Source organism: Sinohyriopsis cumingii, chromosome 18 (assembly GCF_028554795.1).
Source record: "Sinohyriopsis cumingii isolate HCF-2022 chromosome 18, ASM2855479v2, whole genome shotgun sequence".
Taxonomy (NCBI): Eukaryota; Metazoa; Mollusca; class Bivalvia; order Unionida; family Unionidae; genus Sinohyriopsis; species Sinohyriopsis cumingii.
This window is the reverse complement of record NC_142978.1, coordinates 67,679,309-67,698,630: the sequence shown is the minus strand read 5'-3', so window position 1 is coordinate 67,698,630 and position 19,322 is coordinate 67,679,309. Positions and strand designations below refer to the sequence as shown.

Sequence of the window (19,322 nt, the reverse complement as noted above, 5' to 3'; positions counted from 1 at the left end):
TTTAACCCTCAGCTAATCAGTAATCATTAAACTCTGTGGTATCGTACAAATGCACGCTAGCTTATTTCAGTGTAAATATAAAAAGAACCTACGTAAAAAAATAAAAGAATTATGATACTGAAGGTATATACAACAAACATTTTGATAGAGAGTAGAAATACATGTATGATAGTCTTAAAGGAACAATAGCGAGAGGTTCCATAGGGGTTTGTTGCGCGCACGCTTAGGAAGGGTAAATAACAGGGCAATATACAAGTCAGTGTGAATAATTGTAAAACAATTTGTGGGATTTCTTTGACAGGTGTTTTAGAAGTAATCAGCAGCCACAGTTTATATATTACTGTTGTTTGGTTGTTTGTAAAGCAAAGTGGTTTGTTAGCGGTAGAGTGTTGTACAATAGCTACCATATGCTTAATCTGTGGTAAATGCCTCGGAGATAATAGGTTTGTTTCGTTGCACAATGCCAATGACTTTACTAATACATGCTGACTCTCAGATGTATTGTTTAATGAGATATGGTAGTGGACATGGTTTCTGCTCAAAGTTATAAACTGTCACAATACTTGAATAATGTCCATGCTGAAACCAATCATATTTTGATCAATTGAATCACACTACTGGTAGTTAAAAAAACCCCACACAAATAAACAACAATGATAAATAATTATCAAATGCAAATTGATAACCAACCACACATGGTTTGGAAACCTTCAATGCTTGTATGGGATATGTTTCGTGCACACAAGACCAATGAAGTAAAAAAGGCCGCAAAGAAAATGAAAACAACACTGGCTGTGATACCAGGAGGTTTAACGTCAGTGTTACAACCTCTTGATGTCTGCCTTAACAAACCTTTTAAGGACAAGTTACGAAAGATGTGGGTAGAATGGGTTTGTTCAGGGGCTGTGAAAATAACAAAAGGTGAGAATTTAATGAGGCCGGACATTGATTTGGTCGCCAAGTGGGTAAAAGAAGCGTGGGACTCAATTCCATCGGTTATGATTGCAAAATCATTCAGGAAGTGCTGTATCAGCAATGCTATGGATGGAACAGAGGATGATGCTAGATTTCAATCCGACAATGACGAGGAGAGCGAGAAGGAGAACGACACACTATTGGATGACCATGATGACAATGACGACGTATATGATGAAAGCATGCCCGTAATAGAAGCCGAGTTTTGTGAACTGTTTGGCGAGTCTGATACAGAGCCATATTTTGAAGGATTCTAAAAGTGATAGAACTTTTATAATTCATGATTTCAGAATGAGGATTAATTAAATTTCCATTAAGACTTAACACTTTAGAATTATTTTTATTTCAACATATAAATTAGCTTTCTTACTTTCATTTTATTTAATAATGTGATTTGCCTAAATAAACGTATTCAGAACTCACTTTGTGCATCTTGTGATGTACCGGTAGTCTAGAAATTATGGCTCGGCTTATACACGGGTCATGCACTTTATAAGTTTTACCAATTCAGTTTGGGGGGGGGGGGTCGGCTTATACGCAAACAGGTTTAAAGGAGAGTATATACGATATGTCAAATGTACAAAATATTCCCACATGCCCTCTTTAGGACCTGCATGCAAGGGATTTCTATGAAAGTGTAACTGTTACAATAAAAATCAAGCAAAAACTATTCCCCACACCAAAGTCTCTGACGGGATTAGGTTAGGACCAAAATTTGTGACCAGGGATTTTCCTTAATTTTGAAAATTAAGAGACATGGCCTCCTGGCTCCAAAAATGGGCAGTCACAAGGAAAAATCTGGAATTTCCCATCAATCATGGCACCCCAGCCCCAGTGTAAGAATAAAATAAAGGTCCAATCAATACTTTATGCTACCTTGCCATTGTCTTGCAAAGAACAAATGACATTTACATGTATATTTTTTATCTTCGTTATCTAACTTTCTTAGCCAATGGAATTTCTCTACCCAATCCAACTGCCACCATCTTTTCTTTGACCATCATTTACCGTATCAGCATCATTACGAAGCTGTAACCAAGACTTCTCTTGCACTTCAGGCATGCTAGTTGTTGGACATTTTATTTTTTTAAAGTTTGCAAAGAAAATCGACACATGAGCACTCTGGATAATCAAATATATAATCATGAATATATACCACTAAGTAAACTTAACTCATGAAGACTGATTGATTACAGGCACTCAAATCACTTAGGTGTAATGCAGACAAGTTTAATTCTTATAATAAAAATTCCTAACTGGACATTATTCAATAAAAGGCAAATTTAAAGCTCACTCAACCAAGTTAACAACAAAACTTAAAGATAGCAGTAAATCATCTATCTGATCTATAGGAAGCCATATTAATTCCAATAGTAACCAATAATCTCCTGCCATTCAATTAGAGTTGCACTCCTGAGGAATTACATAATGCAATTAGGTTCAATTTGCAGGCAAACAGATTAACTTATCGAACTATACCTGTCACCTTTGAGTCAGACTGACAGTGTGCCTGGAGGATGGCAGTACCTTGATGATATACTCCAATAACTGCTTATGGGAGGCAACCATTAAACACAGGACATTAATAGAGGAAATTTGATGAGGGAGAATAGATGTGTGTCGAAGGAACCAGTGGGTTTGCAACACATTCATTCAGGCAGTCAATTGCAGTTTTAGGACCTGGGTCCTCCGATCAAAGGAAATCCTTCATGGTAATAAGTTTATTTAGCATTAAATTGGTCTTAAGGTCTTCTGTTCAAAATTTCAGCATTGATATTTTGAGCATGCAAGTGAAAACTATCTGAATCTGTTTGATAAGCATTGGGAGTGAACATATTGCTTGTAGAAACTAACAGGTAGACCAAAAGAGGAAAATATGTTGGTGCAAAGACAAGTTATTTTGCATTTGTTCTCAAGTGTTAAAATTTGGTCCTTGTCTAGCATAACAGTTGTACTGTTGTTGTATTTGAGGATCTTTTTATGTGAAATTTGGCTTGGTACAGCAGATAAGACTGGAATTCTTCTGCAAAGAAAAAAAAAAGCCGTTGCATCACATCGCTACCCTCCAACTGTAACAGGTCTTTTCATATCAAATCCAGTTTCATATCAATTCATATCAAATCCAGTTTCATATCAATTCATATCATATCCAGTTTCATATCAATTCATATCAAATCCAGTTTCATATCAAATCCAGCATTTTACAAGGGGCTTTTCGTAACGGATTATATTGCCTGTGGCATTTCATCCCACAGATGTTTTCACTACTTTAACTTGAACTTGTGTCCTTTCTTTCATTAAAAAAAATACATTATTATCAGCAAAACAACATTACAACAATGAAAGATGATTGGCTCAGAGGTAGGGGAGAACCAATTAATCAATATATTAATGATTTTTCCATATTGATACAAGTACTAATACAAGAGTTGATGAATCAATAACAAATGATACTCTCCCTATACAAGTTACTTTAATCTAACTTCAAGTAGTTGGAATAATTAATGTTTGCATTTTCATTCTTTAAATTGAGAATTCATCTGCAACAGCTTTTACAGGCGTATCCACTCATTTCTGTCAGCTTCAAATAAATATAATGACAACACACCTCGTGTTCTACAAATTAACATCAGGTAACTAACACATGTAGTTTAAAATCTGCACCCTCTGTAAATTCCATGCCAATTATTTTATCCATCATCATATCCAATCACTTTGATCTTGGCAGCAACACTTTCATAGTGTCACGCAGTGAAATAAGTTACATTTAATCCTAACTGGTACAAGATCAGGGTAAAATAATAACCACCATTCAGATTTGCAACTTATTCACTGTGACACAACATAAGCATTCAATCAGAACTTAATAAAAATAGAAGAAAAAAAACCAAAAGATGAGCTTCGCGAAGAAGTGGCTATTAAACAATTTGTAAAATACTTAAATTATACATGGGGAACATGATTGAAATGTCTCCTTTTATGTTGATTAATGTACTCGGTGATGGAATCTGACAACAGGATAAAACAAACATTATTATGGAACTGGTAATACCGCAAATTCCAATCTGCATGAGTAATAGTTACCTTGTCTTAATTTGTCAACAATTACCTTTCTCACCGATAGATATAAGTGCATGTGGCTGCAGCAGTTGTTCTGTATTTGCAGTGTCACAATGTGGTTGTTTGTTACCTCTACTCCCACACTTGGACTTGTTCTATATAAAATTTCTCTTGCAGGAGGAAACTGGACCATTTCTTCTGTTGTGAAGATAAGATCATAATGCCTTCGAAATTTAAGTGATGACATGAAATCAGAGCATTCAGGCAGTGCAAAACAAAGGGCATAATGACCAAAATGAGCCCTGCATCTGATCAACCTGAAATGGCTGAACTAAAATCACTACCAACTAGCAGGTAGTCTGAAGTATCATTTTTTTTATATACCTTGTCAAGGAGATTGGGATAAAAACAGATAAAAAGTCTAGATCTATCTGTGATCTGCATACTGGAAATACAACCAAGATGTCAACACACTGAACAACACTAACAGACCTTCTAAAGATGCAAGAACAATCAAGCTGGTGTATGTTTTGATGATGCATCGTATTGTATGCTGTGTATTGTGAATTGTATCGATACATGGAACATGTCTATCAAAAGTTACCATATAAAATAAAAATGGTTTAAATTTTGACAAAATTTGGTAAATAATGAGTCTACTGAATTTTGTTTAACTGCTAAAAAAGTTAAGTAGTAACCATTGAGCAAATCATTTTTTTTAACAATGACTTGTGTGCCACAAAAGGAATCTTCACAAAGGAGGTAGTGAATTGCAAATGAGTTCATATTTGCAAACATTAGTAATTCTTCCATGGAACACAATTCTTTAAGTTAATTCAAGTGAACTGAAAGTAGAAACATACCTATGTATCTACCTCTGTCATCAAACTAATAAGGAAATTAGTAATTGACTAATTTATCTCTGTAAGTACTATCAAATTGTAGGTGAGTGTAACTTTGCTGGACCAGTCACCTTGCAAAAAGTGCTTTATTTTTACCTTAAGGGGCAAAAAACTTCAGAAATGTCATGGATTGATGGTTTGATGAGTAGACGAATATATCAAGAGTAAACTGAGTCATATAGATTTTAGCTGAGTGCCATCATAGACGGGTACAACAGCCGGAGATCCATGATCTGGTATGGATCGTAGTGTTTTGAGTTACAAACTCGGTCTCTTTTCTGGTATGATAGACAAGGTCCCGTATCAGAACGTGTTATATCAGTAATCTGAAAAACTATTATCATTCTGTATGAGTTTCTTTTTTCTTCAGGCAATCACTTTTTATCAACATTAGCTTGCATCAGCCTCCAGTGCCCCCCCCCCTTCCACTTTCCAGCACAGTACCTTTATTTTTTCTCTTTCCTCTGCTTGCAGGGCCGAAGAAGATGTAAAAGCTTGCTGCTACGGCCGCAGTTACACCGCCTACCCAAAGCAAGTTTCTCTTCAACATTGAGAAACTAAAAGTACTGTATGTTTCTGAAGGAAAAATTAACAAGTTTCGTGGTGGCATCACGTAATGTCTACTGTCAACACTAATTGAGTTTATTTCATTTTCGATGAGGGGTCATAGGTCCTTATTTTCTGCTATTAAGTAGGTCCACTTAATAATTAAGAAAACAAAAGACTATAAATTTGTTAAAGATTTATCATAGTTTTAACCCCAAAAATTCACAGAATGAACCCCCCCAAGTGATTTTTCTTTTCCTGAATAAGAAAATTTTAGTCTTCCACACAAAGAAAAATGTACTCTTCCATTTCCTGTTCCTGTCTTTATATCCGGTTAATAACTAAATATGGCCGAAGGAAGAAGCTGTCTCAGAATTAAGGTATAGAGAAATTGAATTATTTTTTTATGGGATAATTTATCTTACCTTTGGGTATAACTGATATTTTCTATATCGAACAAATACATGAATAGTTTCAATAAGCACACTAGTAGTGCTTTACTTCCCAGAAAGTATTTTTAAAACTATACTGTACAACTTTCGTGTTTGGTGAACTGAACTCGATGTAAGATTCCTCTCAGGATATGTTGGAATCATCTTTAGTATATTCTATATCTGAGTTTTATTTACCATAATATTTGGTAATATATAATTATACTATTATTCACAGTACACAAATGTATCCTGACCTCAGATTTACAATGGTTATACTTGCACAAGATCCTGTACTTTCTGTGTAATAACCTGGTTCAAGAAGTCGTTATGCGGACTCTATTTCTTCATGACATTACTATCCTGGTGGCAAAGAACAGACATGCAAACTATGGTGGATGGTCAGCATGTATTTGCAGTTTGCATACGAGGTCACCATCAGCAGGTCTGGATTGATTATGGTGGTCAGTTCTGAGAGAAATATTTATTTAACAGTGAAAGTTTTGAAAAGATCTGATGCATTGGGTCTCTTTGTCAGATACTCTGAATGAACCATTAAGGGGCTAATCATTTGACAGTAATAATTTGGGCTAAAACCTGAGACCTGTCTTATTCTAGATATTAACTATATGTATCTGAGTCAATGCACCTAGTAACCTGATCATGAGACAAGTTGATATGCATTGAATGGGAAGGAAATGTCGAGGAAGGTAAGTTGTAATCTGGATGTAAACTCAGCTCTTGCCCTTTTATATTGCAGTATGACACTAGATTAAGCAATTCAGTCCTGCTAGGCTGGGTTATTGACCTCATTACCTCAACTGTTAACACGTCTTCCTCTTTACCTTTACCATGAGTTTCCAATTGGTCTAAAGCGCTCACTGTTACGGATCATTGCCATCTCACCTCTGTCTGCGTGGGTTTGAGTCTTGGGCTTGGCCAATGTGGGTACGTGAGAAAGTTTGCCATTAGCTTCTCGTGGGTTGGTGGTTCTTTCTAGGGTTTTCTTGGGTTCTTCCTCTACCATTTATACTGACCACCATGTATAGCCTATCTTGTGCTGAAAAATGGCATTAAACCCAATAACAACAACAACAACAAACTTTTATTTATTTTGAATGTTACCCAGATTTACTCCTCACTGGATGAAACATGTTTATCTGCCAACAATATCAACAGCTAATGAGATCTGGTCAAGCCCCCAGGGTTCTCAATAGATCAAGAAAATGAAGATTTGAAGAGCCATTTGGCCTTAGGAGTCAAATCTGAAATCTCAAGAGTCATTTGCTTTTGATAGTCACGAGGTCATAACAGATTATTCACTGTTCAGGGAGCAGAATGGTGTTTAAGACTTCTTTCACGTTGAACAAAGAGGAACATCTGTAGATGTTGTGCTTTAGTTTGAAAGAGAGATAAAAGCTGACAGTGAGATTGTTAATTATTGATTTTTGTATAAGTGTTTCTATTTCTGATTATTTATGACTGTGTTTATATTTGGATGATTAAAAACAGAAAAGATTATTTTATACTTCCAAATTGTTATATTTGTAACTTTCAACATATTTTGTTTTTAAATCCTTAAATAATTTTAAATGTAAAAATATACCCATACACCATTGAAAGTTGTATAGTTATCTGATATCAAGGATGAATATCAGATAATTGTTAGTAAATTATTTCCTCCTATTTTTACTTTATAAAAATTTACCAACAACCCTTTCTGCATACCTGGCCTGCACACATTGAAAATGCACAATTTGTGATTATGTAATTCTCTTATTTTAACACTAATATCATTTTTTCTGTCTGTCATCATAGAAGCAACATCTTTTTCATATCCAAACCTAGTGTAGCATACAACAATTTAGTTTCACACACAATAATATCAATTTTTCCATTCAGAATGGCTACACAGTCAATTAAATGAATGACAGGTTCAAAGGTTCCTACTTTTGAAACAATTGACATCTTGTGGATAGATGATACAAGCAAAAATCACTTGAGGTCCTTGATAATGGAGTTTTTTTTATGTCTTCATCTATGAAATTCAATATTTTGTCTTGGGTACTTGTATCAATATACAATGTCAATTTGTTTTGTAAGCTTGGGCAACCATTCTATTTCTTAAAATAAAAAGTTTTTTTTTTTTTAAATTGGCATAAATATGGAAACTCTTAAGGTTGTATAGTTATCATATATTACATACTAATAAATTGTTCTAATTAACCACTTTACAGCCACAAGGTTTTACTGGATGGCCTACTCAATGTGTATTTTACTTATTAGTTTCACAGAATAAACCTTGGTTTTAAAACTCTGCTGAAATAAATTATTAAATCTTATAAACATTATTTATTATACAATCGATGTACTTGCAATTCAAAATAGGATATTTATTATACAAAAGTATACTTACAGCTCAAAAAGGATATTTATTATACTGAAAATGTACCTGAAATTCAAAATACTATGTATATTATACTTACAAAATGTATCTGTAACTCAAAATGTGATATTTATCATGCAAATAAATGTACCTGTAACTCAGGATATATTGAGTATGCTAAAAAATGTACCTGTAGCTCAATCAAACCATTCTGAAAGTCTAGATTTAACCCATTTTTAACCTTCGACTCTTGACCCTCTTTAATGGCTGTGCCAACCTGTTCTTCTATCACATGAGCTAAAGACTGTTGTTTTGCCTTCGCCTGAGAGCTTCAGTAACAATAAGATGGTCAGATTTTTGTCATGATGACCTAGGGCACCTTTTTTGGAAGATTGGAACTGCCTCTAATGGCAAATGGGTTTGATTTTCTGGTATCCTTACATCAGTCACATATCATCACTTTATTTCCATCTTTCAAAACAGCTTTTACTTTTCCACCGCTCATAAGTAGTTAGAGCATCTGTCTCAGATGTGGCAGGTTCTGGGTTCGAACCCTGACTGAGTCATACCAAAGACTTATAAAAAATGTTACTAGCAGCTGCCTCACTTGGCGCTCAGTATTAAGAGGTAGTGTTAGGACTGGTTGGCCTGGTGTCAGTATAATGTGACTGGGTGGGACATGATGCTACATGTCTGTGGCAATTTGCCTCAGTGCTAGACACTATAAACTGCCATAGCGATATGACTGAAAATTTGCATGCATACACACACACACACACACACACAAGTTGCTGTTAAAATGTGTCCACTTACATTTTACACATGGTATTGCAAGCTGACATATTTTCTAGTTTTCTCTAACAGAGTATAATTTGTTGTGCAATGAGATAAACACAGATATTTTATCAGAAGTTCACTTATTCCAGTCGTAATTGATTAAGATTTTATAAACTTTTTGCTGTATGAAGCAAATGAATTGGACCTGAAGCCTTCATATCATTTTGTAAAGATTCTTTCAATTGACTGCATCTGTTTGAGTCATGATTCCTTAATATTGATTCAGTTTCAAAAACAGGATTTACCGTCAGTTATTTTTTTATCTTTTTACCAATACTGAATGGCTGCCATCAATGCCATATTGGTCTCTTGTAATACCAGTACATGAGTAGTGGGGTCATCGTCACATTTTGGGCCTAAATCCCAGTGTGAATGGGTCCCAGAAAAATTAACAATATTTGAAAATCATGCAGAATTCCACATTAACTACAATTTACTCATGAAGATTCTACATACAATGTATTATCCCCCTCCCCGAACAAAAGACCCAAGAAAATATGTTAAACTAACTATAAACTCAATGGACAGAGAGACTTGTTTTCAAAATAATTATATCCTTATGCTGGAATTAAACCTTTAGTTACGTCAGTTATGTTCTTTGTTTTCAGACTCATTCCATCCTAAAGGATTTTGATGTGTTTTGGAATCAGAAATTGGGTACAGGGATAAGTGGACCAGTGCGGTAAGAACAAGATATTACATTAATATGCATAGTATTTGATCTATTTCCAGTGAATTCCTGTAATGTAGTGACAGGATCAAAAGAGAATTTTCCTCCTCTGCTTTTAAAATTTCCCCTCATTCTTTAGTGTTTTCATCTATGCCATGCTAGGCATACCTTTTGCTTCTCTCCAGATCACTAAAAAGAAATCAGGAAACTGTTATCTTTTTTAAAGTCCATATTTAATGTTGATTTAATGATGGATGTAAATGCCTGAATTAGCCCTTTGTTGTAAAAGGCTTTCCCTCCAGTCCTTCTCTAGAAATATCTAGCTGGAGCACTTATATATCTGTGCAGATTGATCAAAGGAATGAATAACTCTTATAGAATGTTTTCTTTCAAAAGTATTCTTTGTATTTATGTTTGTATACAAATTTGAACTTTTTAGCAATAAGCTAATTTACTCTGACACTATTGTATCTGCAGTCACAGGATTTAATATTAGTGGACACTACTCACCACAGGTTAAAGTTGGCTAAATTATCTACGTTTCATGCTCCATTGACCATGTCAAGTTTTAGCATTCAGCTCCGTTTCACTGTACAGTATTGAAACTTGATGGAGGTATTTATATTGGATGGCCTATCCACCACAGGTAGAAGTATTTGACAGTGACCTTCATTTGATATTCTAATGATTAAATTAAGTTTTGCATTTAGCTTAGTTTTTTTCACATCGTCATGAAACTTTATACATGCACATATTCATCTTGGAGTGACATTCACCAAGGGTAAAAATAGGACATATTGATCTCATTTTCATGCTCCAGTGATTCGACTGAGTGTTTGCATATAGTTCAGTTATTCTGACACTGTTGTATGAAACTTGACTGGCATGCTCATTTTGTCTCATCATTTATATCATCATTTATTAATGTAATAACATCATGTCATAAGAACTTTATCTCACACTGTCAGATAAAATCCCAACTATAGTCTGACAATACAAACCTGTTTGTTTGTACCCACCTACCAATTTAAATAATGGAAAACTTTAATGTGATAAAAAGTGCACGGAACTTAGTCAATTCATTCATTGATTTATAGTTTCTAACCTGACTGTGAGTAGAGTGGCGCTAAAACCGTAATTGTCTGCGCATTTCATGCCTAATGGAAGTTTTCAATGTAATAGACAGACATGCTCAGATCCATTTCCAGTTCCTGGACAAGTCCATTTTCATCAACTGGGTGTGTCATGACTACAGATGTACATATAGTAGTCATCTGCTTTCCGATATTTACAATGTCGAATGAAGCAAAGGAAAATAATGACAACAACAAATTTGCTTTTCACATGGATTAAACAAGCGGTTTAATTTCTATGTTCATGTGTGCAAAGGGATATAATTCCAAACTCTCAACGTAATGGTTGCCAAACAGGATGAACTACGTCATTATGTCGTCTGATGGAAATAAACTTGCCTATAGTGTACGCAATATGGCGCCGTGTTAGTATGGAAAGTCCGTTAAGCATGAAAGGATGCAAGGGATGCCAGCATTAGTGCCATTCTGGTCACAGTCAGGTTAGAAATTATAAATCAATGATTCAGTTGACTTTATCACATTAAACGTTTTCGTTTTTTAAATCGGTAGCGGGGTACAAACAAATGGGGATGTAGAGTCAGACTATAGAAACATCTCAAGAGTACAGTAATACAAAGTTGTTTACTGCTGCAAAGTCCTTGCAGTCATGTGATAAATAGAATATCATCTTTGTGTTCTTCATATATGACACAGTAACTTTGGTTCATGACTGCATACCTTGAGCATAGGTCAAGGCCGTTGTGAGTCATTGGTCAGTAATCTCCAGAGTCAACTATTCCTTGTGATTGAGTCCAAGTTGTTAAAAGGGCAATTCAAAAGTACATGTTCATGCAAACACTAATAGGTCTAGCTAAATATTTTGCATATAGGCTTAGAAATTTGACTTAAATTTGTGCATAAACTGCATTCTACTTTTTAGACTGTTGTCTCTTTGTCTTTTTATTACTTTCTTTATTTCTCTCAGAGAGTATCGATTGCAAGATCTTACTCACAAACATTCAGTTCGAGCAAAATTGTTAGGCTTTTATCACTCAATATCATGTCCAGTTTAGACAAGTTGAGTAAGAAATGAGGTATTTTTGTTTGGTCCATCAAAAATATTTTTAAAACATCGAGTACATTTTACTTCTTAGCAGCTCACTTTGAATGATACTAAAAGTGATCAAAGTTCATAACTTTTAGAAAGCAACTAAATAGTGCAAATGAAACTTTTCTTTACATTTGGCTAAAATAAGCATGTAGTACCTCTTTAATACTGCATAAATTTAATACCTGCTGAACTCTTGTTTAATTTCTCAGTTTCTGTTTACAGGCCATGTGTAAAAAAGTCAAGCAAAGAAAGGTTTGCTCTGAAGTGTATACCTGACAATCCAAGATCTCGCACTGAGGTTAATCTTCACGTCATGTGTAGCAGCCATCCTAATGTTGTCCAGGTGTTGGATGTGTATGCCAATGATTTGCAGCTTCATGAGGGTGATGCTAGAAAGTAATTAAAGTGCCAAGCAATGGAACTCACCCACATACACATATATACACAGTTTCTCCTCCATCTTGTGCTGTGGACCTCATGATTCCCCTGTTTACAAGTTTTACTTATATGTTTTCTTCTGAAACAGAGACAAAGTCTTGAAGTCTCATAATGCTCAAATACCAGCTAACAGTAGACAAGAGTGATGGGTTATTTCTGTTAGTTCCATTTACAGTTGTCCAGGCCATAATGTTGTGTCTAAATGACAACTTTATTGCATGAGAGCATGGTAGCCCATTTGGAATTTATTGTGTGATGGTATGGTAGCCCACCTGTTATTAACAACATGAGGGCATGGTATCCCTTGCTATTGTTTTGATCTCATTGTTAAATAGAAAACTTGCACCACATTTGAGTATCAAAAGAGCATGGATGATATTTGCATATCAAAAGGGAATGCATGAATAGTGGGGTCATCATCACATTTTGTGAATGGGTCCCAGAAAACTGATATTTACATATCAAAAGGAAATGGGTGATATATGCATATCAGAAGGGAATACATGATATTTACAGATCAGAAAGGAATGGGTGATATTTGGGAGCCTATTGCAGTTTTCTATCACCTTTGATATTGAGCCCAGCTGGTGAAGCATTGTTGTCCTCCACAATCAGTAATGTTACACAGTAATAAAAGGAGGTGCAGAACAACATTTTAGTCTGTAAGGTGAGATACTATTGACCCAATTTGCAATATATGTAACATTTTCACATTGTCTGTAAGGTGAGATACTGTTGACCCAATTTGCAATAGATGTAACAATTTCACATAGTCTGTAAGGTGAGATACTGTTGACCCAATCTGCAATAGATGTAACAATTTCACATAGTCTGTAAGGTGAGATACTGTTGACCCAGTTTGCAATAGGTGTAACATTTTTACATGATATAAGCATCCTGTTAACTCAGATTTTGTGGATTTGCATTTTACTTTTAGGTAGGTTTCATCCAGGTGAGTCATTTGAGGCCTAATTGTTCTAAATCATGCTGTAAATGAGGATTTAATTGATTTATGTACATATTTCAACTGTAGGCCCTACCTGCTGATGGTGTTAGAAATGATGGAGGGAGGCGAGTTGTTTGACAGAATCAGCAAGGAACAAAAATTTACAGAGAGAAAAGCTGCAATGTACTTTAAACAGGTGACATTTTTTCAGAATTTATATCTAAACATGAAAATTTGCATTTTAAAAGCAATAGTTTAGTTTATATTGTCTTCTACAGAATTGGATAGGAAAAGATTGTAACAACAGCCTTTTGGAAAGATCAATTGCCTAAGTCTCAATGAGACCTGAAATTGATACAGATGTAGTCTCACTGATACCTCAAATAGATACAGTTGTAGTCTCACTGAGACCTGAAATAGATACAGATGTAGTCTCACTGATACCTCAAACTGATACAGATGTAGTCTCACTGATACCTCAAATAGATACAGATGTAGTCTCACTGATACCTCAAATATATACAGATGTAGTCTCACTGATACCTCAAATAGATACAGATGTAGTCTCACTGAGACCTGAAATTGATACAGATGTAGTCTCACTGATACCTCAAATAGATACAGTTGTAGTCTCATTGAGACCTGAAATTGATACAGATGTAGTCTCACTGATACCTCAAATAGATACAGTTGTAGTCTCACTGAGACCTGAAATTGATACAGATGTAGTCTCACTGATACCTCAAATAGATACAGATGTAGTCTTAGTGATACCTCAAATAGATACAGATGTAGTTTCACTGATACCTCAAATATATACAGATGTAGTCTCACTGATACCTCAGATAGATACAGATGTAAATATTTATAAGGATCATCCCCCACTCTTAAATGAGAACTTTAAAGTTTGCAAGTTCCAAGAAGTGCAATATATAATTATTGTATATTATATAAGTATACATTTTAGAAGTCCATGAAAATAAACCAGAGTCTTGAAAGTAATTTTATCACACTTAAAGTAGTTTACATGCCAAAGAATGTCATAAGATTCATTCATAATAATTTATTATTGTTCTAACCCATTTTTGAATTTCACTTATGTAGCTGGTTTCAGTTGAGGTTCATGTTGCTGGATATTGCAATTGAAACATTGATATACATGGTTTCCCTCACTTAATGATGAACACCTATTTTGCCCTGGTTCTTAAGGAATTCAAGGTATTCAGTTTGTAGGACCATGACATATTTTTCTTTTCAAAGTCTCATAAACTGTTGCTTGAAAATCAACACTTTGAACAGTCACATAAAGGGAGTTAATTTGGCTAACCGTAGAGATCAGCCACATGAATGATTTCGTTTGGTTGTGTGTGTTTGATGGCATTATTCAGCACATTATAGGCTATACATGGTGGCCTGCATATTGGGTGACATTAGAACCTGGGAACATCCTTGGAAGAACCTCAACTTAACAGGAAGCTACTGGCAAGCTTTCTCATGCACCCATGATGGCCAAGCTGAGACTTGAACTCATACAGACAGAGGTGAGATGTCATTGATTTGTAAACACAAGCATCTTGGACCATTTGGCCACCTGAGGATCCACACATGAAGGTAGTCATTTTGGTTTTCTATATTGATCAGGCACATAAAGGATTCATTTTTTCTGTTGCTATAGAGATTGTCTTACTGATATGGACAAAGACATATTTTTGAAGCTCAACTGCATATAAAAATAATTATACCTGCCAACAACACTAAAATATAGCTATTTTTGGAATGAATTCTTCAGGTTGCTGATGCTGTTAGGCACTGTCATGATCTAAATGTGGCACATAGGGACCTAAAGCCAGAAAATCTACTTTTGAAAGATAACACTGAGGTAAGCTGTTTAATACACAAGACCTAAAGGCAGATAATCTTCTTTTTATAATCAGTGTCACTAAGTGTACAGGAAACCTGATATGGTCTACTGTATCTTTTATAATCAGTATCACTAAGTGTACCGGAAACCTGACATGGTCTACTGTATCTTTTATAATCAGTATTGCTAAGTGAACAGGAAACCTGATATGGTGTTCTGCATCTTTTATAATCAGTATCACTAAGTGTACAGGAAACCTGATATGGACTACTGTATCTTTTATAATCAGTATTGCCAAGTGAACAGGAAACCTGATATGGTGTTCTGCATCTTTTATAATCAGTATCACTAAGTGTACAGGAAAACTGATATGGTCTACTGCATCTTTTATAATCAGTATCACTATAGTCTGACAATACAAACCCATTTGTTTGTACCCCCCTACCAATTTAAATAATGGAAAACTTTAATGTGATAAAAAGTGCAAGGAACTTAGTCAATTCCAGGGCTGAGCAAATCCCATAACCCGACGTCCTGGACTAGTCATTTTTGAAGTCACACAAGTAAAATTTTCCAAGTCACTAGTCCAAGACAAGTGCTTTTTAAAAAAGTTGGGCTACTCCTTATTTTCGCGATTTAATCACTATATCTGCCTTTATTTGGCCAATCATGCCCTCTGGGTGTACTGAATACTTGATTCTACCTCTCTTCGTGTATACATTTACATCCTGTTACCGCTTGACTGCATATTGGGCTAAGCAACCAAATTATCGGCAAATCAAAACACGTCAAACAAAAGAAAGCCAGTATGATCAATTAGCAGTGTTGTAAGCGGTTTTGTTGCAATGATTTTACTCAATCTAGATCAAAACGAGCGGCTCACTATGATTTTAATCCAGCGAGTCAGTGGAATTAAATTAATGAAAGGTGCTTTACCGGCATCAGTGTTGGTTTCCTTTATGAACTGATTAAATGACAGTAATGATTCTTTAATTTATAATTGATTATACAGATGATTAACTTTCACGTGCGATATTGTGTTTGAAGCGAAACAATTACGCTAATTAATGAGCTGTGAGCTGTTTCAGTTTGTATTTAAAAGAGAAAATTGATGTTATGATCACTTTAGAAGTAGTTGTCAAGCAATCTGATGGTTACTCTGTGGATAAAATGAGGTTGTTAAATTATTTTCGCAAGGAAGGTAATAATGGCGATTCAGCAAAGGTAAATTTGTTTGAAAATGGAGGGATAAAGCTTAAGACGGATACTGAGTGTGCGGTAGCTATTTCTGAGTGTGAACAAGGATTTAGTTCAATGAACTTAATCAAGACTTTTTTAAGGAATTCCTTAAACCAAAAGAGTTTACAAATGCTAATGAACATTTCTGCAAATGGACCAGAGCTTGAGGACTTTAACCCAGACATAGCTATCAACTGCTGGCTTAGTGCTGGTGCAGGTGGAAGACATATACATGGACATATTTTCAAATCCACCAGCTAAAACATATATACATGAACCTAAAGAGGCCAAATGTATAACAACCAATGTTTTTGAAAAATTAAATTCTTTTAAGAAATAATTATGTTGTATATTATTTTGTTTTTTTTTTTCTTCTATGGATTAAGTACATATGTTTCATCAAATCTCGGCAAGTGATTACCATTTTGGGACCAGTGAAAAGTAAGGTGGGACTAGTGAAGAGTAAGGTGGGACTAGTGAAGAGAAAGGTGGGACAAGTGAATTTTCTGAAACCACTTGTCCTGGACTAGTGGTTCAGATTTTTTTGCTCAGCCCTGAATTCATTCATTGATTTATAGTTTCTAACCTGACTGTGAGTAGAGTGGCCCTAACACCGTCATCTTATGTACGTTTCATGCTTAACGTAAGTTTTCAGTGTAATAGACGGATATGCTTGGATCCATTTCCAGTTTCTGGACAAGTCCATTTTCAGCAAAGGGGTGTATCACAACTACAGATGTACATAGTTACATAAGTCATCTGCTTTCGATATTTAGAGTGTCGAATCAAGCAAAGGAAAATAATGACAACTACAAATTAGCTTTTCATGTGGATTTTACAAGTGGTTTAGTTTCTACGTTCATATATGCAAAGGGATATAATTCCAAACTCTCAATGTTGTGTAATTTACGGAATTATCCGGCAGTTGCCAAACATGATGAACTACGTCTTTATGTTGTCTGATGGAAATAAACTGGCCTATAGTGTATGCAATATGGCGCTGTGTTAGTATGGAAAGTCTGTTAAGCATGAAAGGGTGCAGGGGATGCCAGCATTAGTGCCATTCTGGTCACAGTCAGGTTAGAAATTATAAATCAGTGATTCAATTGACTTAGTTCTGTGCACTTTTTATCACATTAAACATTCTCGTTTTTTTAAATCGGTAGGGGTGTACAAACAAACGGGGATGTAGAGTCAGACTATAAGTGTACAGGAAACATGATATGATGTTCTGCATCTTTTATAATCAGTATCACTAAGTGTACAGGAAACATGATATGGTATTCTGCATCTTTTATAATCAGTATCACTAAGTGTACAAGAAACATGACATGGTCTACTGTATCTTTTATAATCAGTATCACTAAGTGTACAGGAAACATGATATGGTGTTCTGTATCTTTTATAATCAGTATCACTAAGTGTACAGGAAACATGATATGGTGTTCTGTATCTTTTATAATCAGTATCACTAAGTGTACAGGAAATATGACATGGTCTACAGCATCTTTTATAATCAGTATCACTAAGTGTACAGGAAACATGACAAAGTGTACAGCATCTTTTATAATCAGTATCACTAAGTGTACAGGAAACATGACACGGTCTACAGCATCTTTTATAATCAGTATCACTAAGTGTACAGGAAACATGACATGGTCTACTGCATCTTTTATAATCAGTATCACTAAGTGTACAGGAAATACGACATGGTCTACAGCATCTTTTATAATCAGTATCGCTAAGTGTACAGGAAACATGATATGGTCTACTGCATCTTTTATAATCAGTATCACTAAGTGTACAGGAAATATGATATGGTCTACAGCATCTTTTATAATCAGTATCGCTAAGTGTACAGGAAACATGACACGGTCTACAGCATCTTTTATAATCAGTATCACTAAGTGTACAGGAAATATGACATGGTCTACTGCATCTTTTATAATCAGTATCACTAAGTGTACAAGAAACCTGATATGGTGTTCTGCATCTGATATAATGGAAGAAATATATTTACTCCAAAATTGTTTTTTGTACCTTTATTGATGTCACATGTGTGTGAATCTGTGATGCTGATGTTTTTCTTGTTTATACTCCTTAATTAAGTGATCATGAAAATGTATTTAGTGACCAGTTTAATTTGTTAATGCATCAGACTCTAGTTATTTCATCCAGTTCAACAATGATATATAATCATCTTAATGCAATGAATATAATCCTCAAATATGCACACATTTAAATGGCATTCTTGTCAGAAAGAATAGATTACAAACTTTGTTGAAATCAAAATATATTTTGTTTATTTTGAATTTAGGAATGTAGGCTTTAGGCATGAAGTTTAATAAAGACAAGCAAACAGTTGGCATTAATCAGTTTACATTTAAAACAAAGAACTAAATAAAAGTTAAGTCAGGGCTGTTACCAAATATAATGATAAGGAGCTGAGACAGCACTTTTCAAAGACTCCACAATCCATTTAATTTCAATTTGACTGATGATTAAACCATCCATTTAGTTTTGATTTGACTGAAGATTAAACCATCCATTTAGTTTTGATTTGACTGAAGATTAAACCATCCATTTAATTTTGATTTGACTGATGATTAAACCATCCATTTAGTTTCAATTTGACTGATGATTAAACCATCCATTTAGTTTTGATTTGACTGAAGATTAAACCATCCATTTAGTTTTGATTTGACTGAAGATTAAACCATCCATTTAGTTTTGATTTGACTGAAGATTAAACCATCCATTTAGTTTTGATTTGACTGAAGATTAAACCATCCATTTAGTTTTGATTTGACTGAAGATTAAACCATCCATTTAGTTTTGATTTGACTG

At 34.8% G+C, this 19,322-nt stretch overlaps 2 protein-coding genes across 3 annotated transcripts in view; one reads left to right on the top strand and one right to left on the bottom strand.

Annotated features, from left to right (window-relative positions):
* Nucleotides 1–5,572, bottom strand: part of LOC149776851 (ubiquitin carboxyl-terminal hydrolase 30-like) — a 32,854-nt gene extending 27,282 nt beyond the window's left edge. The window contains exon 1 of the mRNA XM_089941581.1: nucleotides 5,382–5,572. Within this exon, the coding sequence (XP_089797707.1) occupies nucleotides 5,382–5,547 (166 nt within the window). The 5' untranslated portion in view covers nucleotides 5,548–5,572. The remainder of the gene's footprint in view (nucleotides 1–5,381) is intronic.
* A 256-nt stretch (nucleotides 5,573–5,828) lies between these two features.
* Nucleotides 5,829–19,322, top strand: part of LOC149776850 (MAP kinase-activated protein kinase 5-like) — a 58,141-nt gene continuing 44,647 nt past the window's right edge. The window contains exons 1-5 of one of the 2 annotated variants that reach the window (XM_089941579.1): nucleotides 5,829–5,863; nucleotides 9,746–9,819; nucleotides 12,214–12,387; nucleotides 13,463–13,571; nucleotides 15,165–15,254. In XM_089941579.1, the coding sequence (XP_089797705.1) occupies nucleotides 5,831–5,863; nucleotides 9,746–9,819; nucleotides 12,214–12,387; nucleotides 13,463–13,571; nucleotides 15,165–15,254 (480 nt within the window). In that variant the 5' untranslated portion in view covers nucleotides 5,829–5,830. The remainder of the gene's footprint in view (nucleotides 5,864–9,745; nucleotides 9,820–12,213; nucleotides 12,388–13,462; nucleotides 13,572–15,164; nucleotides 15,255–19,322) is intronic. The other variant, XM_089941580.1, reaches the window with a different exon arrangement.